Below are 5,870 nucleotides of genomic sequence, written 5' to 3'. Positions count from 1 at the left end.
CTGCTGCTGGAGCCGCCGGCCCCGCGACCGCCGCCCCATGGCCCACGCGGCCGCGCACGCTGCGCGCAGACACCGGCCCGCCACGGAGCGGTCGCCCGCGGACTTCCGGCCAGAGCCCAAGGCCCCCGCGCGTCTGGGCCGGGTCCTTTCAGGGACCTGCAGGGACCGGCGAGGAATAACCCTAATGCGCCACAACCCGCCCTTCCGGAAAATAACAAGCGAGGGAAAACAGCGGACAGCCCTGAGGGGGAAAGCGGCTCCAGGGAGCAGACCCCCAGGCATCCCCGCTCGACGCGCCCCGGTTTCCACGCAGGCTCAGGCAGCTCCGCGGACAGCCTGAGTTCTGCGCGTGCGCAGGGCGGCGTGCGGGGGAGTGGGCGGGGCGGGTTTGCAGGCCCCGCCCCTGCGCGGGCCACTCGTCCTTCCCCCCGAGAGCCGCAGCCCTGGCAGCGCCCGAGGGACTGGGGTCCGGGCCAGGGGGTGTCGGCGGCCGAGTGGGCCTCAGGTAGCCGCGCCTCCCGCCTCCACCCGCCGCCCTATATGCTGCCCGCCGCGCCCGCCGGGCCATGGAGCGCGCCGCCAGTCCCCGGGGATGGAGCTGGCCGAGGAGCACCTGCTGGGCACGCTCGCCTACCTGCAGGGCCTCCTGGGCCTGCTGAACTTGGTGGTGCTCCCGAGGGTGGGCTCGCCCTACGGCCGCTGCACGTCGGCGCGCTTCGGCCGCCCGATCCCGGCGCGCGTGGCCTGGATCGTGCAGGAGCTGCCCGCCCTGGCCGCGCCTCTGTGCGAGTGCGCCCGCGCCTCCGCCCAGCGCCTCCGCAGCTGGCCCAACGGCGTCCTCCTGGCCATGTTCTTCGTCCACTACGTGCAACGGTACGGCTGCCCAGCCGCGTCCCCTGCGCCCCCGCACCCGGCCTCCTCTCCTGGCCTCCCCTCGGTCCCCTGTGCCCTCTCCCAGCGGTGTCCCACCACCCAGGAGCCCTCCCGGGCGGCCTCTCCGCGCCGCTCCCTACCCCTCAGTCCCAGGTGTCCTGTCCCTGTGTCCCCTGGGTCCTGGGTTCAGAAATAAGTAGGCATGAGTCTGCAAAAGGCCGGAGATGGCTAGAAGGGACTGAAAGGGGGGGTTGAAAAAGAATTGTGAAACTTTGATCTGGAAAGTTTAGGCGCTGCTGCAATCCTGGATTTTGTTCCCATAGATCAGGACCTCAGGGTCCAAGAGATAAAAGTTGATTGCTCCTCTTCTACCGTTTCCCCCGTGGGGATCGACTGATGGTGGAGCTGTTTTCTCACGGGCCAGGTGACCCACCCAGCCGCAGCTTGGAAACCTTGTCTCCTGAAACTGCTCTGTGGTTTCCCCAGAATGGACTTGCTCATTTTCGGAGACTTTCACCTCCACATTATGCAAAGGGCCCAAGGGCTGTGGGGTGGTTTGCCAGGCAGAGACCTTAAACGCAAGCTGAGGTCTTAAAGATGACTCTGAAATCTTGGGGGGTGGGGGGGAGGTTCATATAGATTTTTTTTAATGGCTGTTTCTGAAATCTTAAAGTATTCTAATAAGTTGGGGCTCTCTCCAGTCCTCATCCTTTGGGTTTTACATAGGTGAAGTAAATAGCTGACCTAAAGTTTAAAATCAATTTAAATGTTGAGGCCGGCCAGTTAGATCAGTTGGTTAGCTGGGTGTTCCAAGGTTAAGGGTCTGGATCCCCATACTGGCCAGCTAGGGAAAAAAAAAAAAAAAGTAATTTTTTAATGTTTTCATTCAGACTCCAAAAAGCTGCACAGTTAAAAAAGATATCTCTGTATCTCAGGAATTTGAGCTCACTGGGTGTGAGAAAATGGGCAGGTCACTCTACCTATCTGATTTTGAGTCCCACCTTAAAACACCCACTTCCTAGAAAGGTAGAAATTATTAAATTTATGTATTAATAAGCCTCTCTTCTCTCTCCCGGTGTCTTACATTCCAATGAGGAGAAAGGTCAGGCTTTGCAACTAGGTGCCCAGAGCAAGTGTTTGGGACCCAATATGGTTCTCAGTTACATGAGTTACCTGGTTATTAGCACCTCTCACCTCCCCTGGCACAGTCTGCGTCCCCAGTCTGCGTTTATGAAGGCACTTTAAATGGGGGCAAAGTCAGTGTTCAATACAGGGGCTTAAAAAGTATTGTGTACCTGAAACTCTTTTAAAGAGTATTTCGTTAAGCAAAGTTATTGTCACACTGCTTGATTTCTTTTTGTAATGTGATTTACAAAAGTTGATACTCAACTTGGATATCAATCAGATTCCCTTGTCTATATATACTTCTTCATACGTGCCAGACCTGTTTCTCTCTGTCTATCTTGTAGCTACATGCAAGCTCTGGAGTCAGACTGCTAGTTGCTATCACAACCCCATCAATCATGACCTCAGATAAGTTACTAAGCTGCTCTGTATCGGATCCCACCCCACCTGTAAAATGGGTGTGGTGATGGTACCACCCTATGGGACTGGCGTGCTTATAAACAAAGGCAACTTCCTAAAATGCTTGCATGTTGCTAGCACACCTGAGTTCTCAGTAAGTGACAACTAACACCATTCTGTATTGCTGTGTGTATGGCCATATCCATGTCCGTGCTGTGTGTCATTTGTGCACACTGCTGCCAGCCTTGAGTGCCAATAAACAACTTTGAAGACATGGCATTGAAAACAAAGGGAGCACTTTACAAAGTTTTGTCTGAAAGCCTGAGTTGAAGCTTTTTAACATAGGCAGCATGTTTAATTGTACCTAGGCTCACTGAAGTGGAAGAATGAATACAGCCCCCCAAAGGGCCAGAGTCATCTCTAGTGTGATGGAAATTGAATAGATCATTTTATACAGATGAGAGCTCTGAGAAATAGCATGCAGTTGTTTTACCCAAGGCTGTTGGTTGAGGGATTGGTGGGACTAAAACCCCTGATTCATAGACCAGTGATTTTAAAAATTGTCCCAAGAGGATTTGCTGAGTCGGGTGTAGTTTTCAAAACTGCTGGGCTATTTTCTTTAAAGTTGTACATGTTACTGTACACAGAGTGTGGTTTGTGGGCATTTTAAGTTTTCCAAGTAGAAAAGATAAACATTTTCCATCTTACACGAGTAACTAATTTATTAAACGGTCATTTGACCTAAGTTGGTGAGCACTTGGAAGAAAACCAGAGTGGAAACAGCGGTGTGGTTTGTGGGCATTTTAAGTTTTCCAAGTAGAAAAGATAAACATTTTCCATCTTACACAAGTAACTAATTTATTAAACGGTCATTTGATCTAAGTTGGTGAGCACTTGGAAGAAAACCAGAGTGGAAACAGCATTTGCCCTGGTGATAAACCATCCCAGCAGATCCTGTAAGTGTTGTGGAGCCCCCCCACTCATCCAGGCCACTGCAGATGACACAAGACCAAGTGGGAGAGGATGTTGTACAGATACAAGCCGGAATCGGGCCAGTGGCAGGAGAAAGGCAAGCCTGGGAAGGCCCTGGTGAGGCCCAGCTGGTGGCACCTTATAGAACTTGGCCAGTGTCCACAGAGGTCCTGCACTGAGCTACGAAGTTGCATAAGAGAGAAGCACGGACCTGCCCTGGGGGAGTTTGAGCCTCTGTGGGAGGGTGAGGACCAATGTCACGTCCAGGAACTTTCCACAGTCAGGGAGCAACTTGCCACAGTTGGGGAGACGTGAAGGCGACAGCAGAATGACAGCTGTTCCCAGAGCAATTGACAGTCCAGGGAGCAATGAAGATGGGCAGCTAGCTGGAGGAGGGGGGGAAAGGAAAGGAAAGGGTGTGTGTGCTTGTAGGATAGAAGAGACCTGTGCGTTTTTATGCGTTTGTCCAGCAGCATTTACTGAGGATTGATTTACGGACCTGGCACTGTACTGGGGACATAGAGACAAGATATTCCCTTACATAGTTGAGGCATGGAAGACAAGCTGTGGGCCTAACTAGTTCCCCCAAGGAGGGCAAAGGACATTCTCAGGAATGTCTTTAACTGATGACAAGCACCGAGGCAGGGTTGCCTGCATCCTATCTGCACTGATCCCAGGATGTTTGGGTTCCTGAGGGCACAGGTGGCATTTCTCTCTCCAGCCTTAGTCTTGCCACACGTGGAGCACTGGCCGCCACGCTGCCAGCCAGCCAACCAGCCAGCCCCTCAGCAGTCTCCCATACTTTTACCCTGGGTCCCTCCCTGCACCTTGGGCCTTTTGCTCCCCTCTACTCTCCTCATTACCGAGGTCTGACTCTGCGGTTACAGTGACACTCTCTTTGCCTCCCCTGTGTTCATCCTGTTCCCTGGCCATCATTTGTCCCCATCCGTCTATTCTGTTCTGTCCCCATCATTCTTTCCTGGGCTGGGGCCTCGCCCAGGTGCTCCTCACCCACTTTGGTTCTTGCCGGGCTTCCTCCCTCTTCCCCCTGGCCCTTCCCTCCTCTCATTTTCAATCCTGCTGTCCAGTGTTGGGGTTCCTGGTCCTGGGCGTGGCTCCTCAAACTGCTGCCTGACCTGATGCTCTGCTCTCTCTCCAGCCGAGCAGTTCATTCAGTATCACCTGCCTTTGCTCCCGTTGTTCCTTTCCCACTCTCAGATGTGTATTTTTTTTTTTTTGTCTCTTTTTTTTTTTTCGTGTCCGGCAACGGATCGCAACCCTCAGTGTCGCGCCCGTACCGGACCGGGACCGGCAACGGGATCGCAACCCTCGGTGTTGCGCCCGCACCTCGCTCAGCCAGTGAGCGGGAACCGGTCTGTATGTGGGATCCGAACCCTCAGCGGGAGCACCGCTGCGCTCCCAAGCAGCGCACTGTAGCAGTGCGCCACCGGGCCGGCCCCTCAGATGTGTATTTGGGGGTGATTTCTTCAGTGTTGGTCAGTACAACAAGTAATCACAAAGCGCCGAGCACAAGGCACCTCTTGCTGCAGGGCCTCCATGAGGCCTCTGTGATGACAAGGGTTGTGGGGGGTGGGCTGCAGAGGGACATAGTTGCATGACCCAGAGCACAGCCTTTCATGTGCCTGTGAGGGCTGCTCTTCCCAGCACCTGCCGCAAGGTTTGTACTCAAACACATCCATGACCCTGTGCAATTTTTTTTTTTTTTTTTTTTTTTGGTGTGGGGGGGGTTGGAGCTGGTGAGTACTGGGATTCAAACTCTTCACCTTGGTGTTATAACACCGGGCTCCAACCAGCTGAGCTAACCAGCCAGCCCTCAGTTTGCTCATGTAGCAACCCAAAGTGCTGGAGCCATCTCAGCCTAATGATCTTCCAATTAATTTTTTTTAGCAAGGGCATACTGAATTCTTGGCTCCTCCCTAGTCAATTAGAATACTAGAATCTGAGAAAAGAAAAACTTTTATGCAAAAGTGTAGAATGAGGGAAAGTGAAATATTATAACCATAATGTTGCCTGAAAGAGCAAAGTGCTTATTTAAGCATGCAGTTTTGTTGGGGTCTGTGCAATTTGGTCGTTACTGCAAAAGAGTCTCTTACAGAAGGAAAGATGAGAAAAAGGAGCAGATCAAACCTATGAAGTGCTATAGATTTCAATGGTCTCAAATTGTTGAGAAAAAAATAGTAAAGCCAATTATTAAAATTAACCACTCTGAGTTTTAAACATTTAAAAATGATTAAATCTACCATGGCCTAAATTATTCCCAAATCACCAAATTAGACATTTCATTGTTCTCAAACTTGGGGTTGCAACATTATAGATGGTCCTGGGAGGTGATGGCCCATTGCTTTTGAGAGTCAGGTTACTTGCCGAACGAATGCCTTATCTGTCATTGCAAGAAAATTGAGGCATTGCTTTTGTAGTTTGTGGCGAAAATATTTTAAGGGATAATTCTTTTTTTTTTTTTTTTTTTTTTTTTTTTTTTT

General features: G+C 51.6%; 2 protein-coding genes across 2 annotated transcripts in view; one reads left to right on the top strand and one right to left on the bottom strand.

Annotated features, from left to right (window-relative positions):
• NSUN2 (NOP2/Sun RNA methyltransferase family, member 2) overlaps nucleotides 1–282 on the bottom strand; it is a 28,765-nt gene extending 28,483 nt beyond the window's left edge. The window contains exon 1 of the mRNA XM_008590335.1: nucleotides 82–282. Within this exon, the coding sequence (XP_008588557.1) occupies nucleotides 82–282 (201 nt within the window). The remainder of the gene's footprint in view (nucleotides 1–81) is intronic.
• Nucleotides 283–469: 187 nt separating this feature from the next.
• Nucleotides 470–5,870, top strand: part of SRD5A1 (steroid-5-alpha-reductase, alpha polypeptide 1 (3-oxo-5 alpha-steroid delta 4-dehydrogenase alpha 1)) — a 29,750-nt gene continuing 24,349 nt past the window's right edge. The window contains exon 1 of the mRNA XM_008590334.1: nucleotides 470–873. Within this exon, the coding sequence (XP_008588556.1) occupies nucleotides 593–873 (281 nt within the window). The 5' untranslated portion in view covers nucleotides 470–592. The remainder of the gene's footprint in view (nucleotides 874–5,870) is intronic.

The sequence above is a fragment of the Galeopterus variegatus genome, unplaced genomic scaffold (assembly GCF_000696425.1).
Source record: "Galeopterus variegatus unplaced genomic scaffold, G_variegatus-3.0.2 Scaffold6006, whole genome shotgun sequence".
In the NCBI taxonomy this organism is placed as follows: Eukaryota; Metazoa; Chordata; class Mammalia; order Dermoptera; family Cynocephalidae; genus Galeopterus; species Galeopterus variegatus.
Note: the sequence above shows the minus strand (reverse complement) of the source record. Positions and strands in the feature narration are given on the sequence as shown.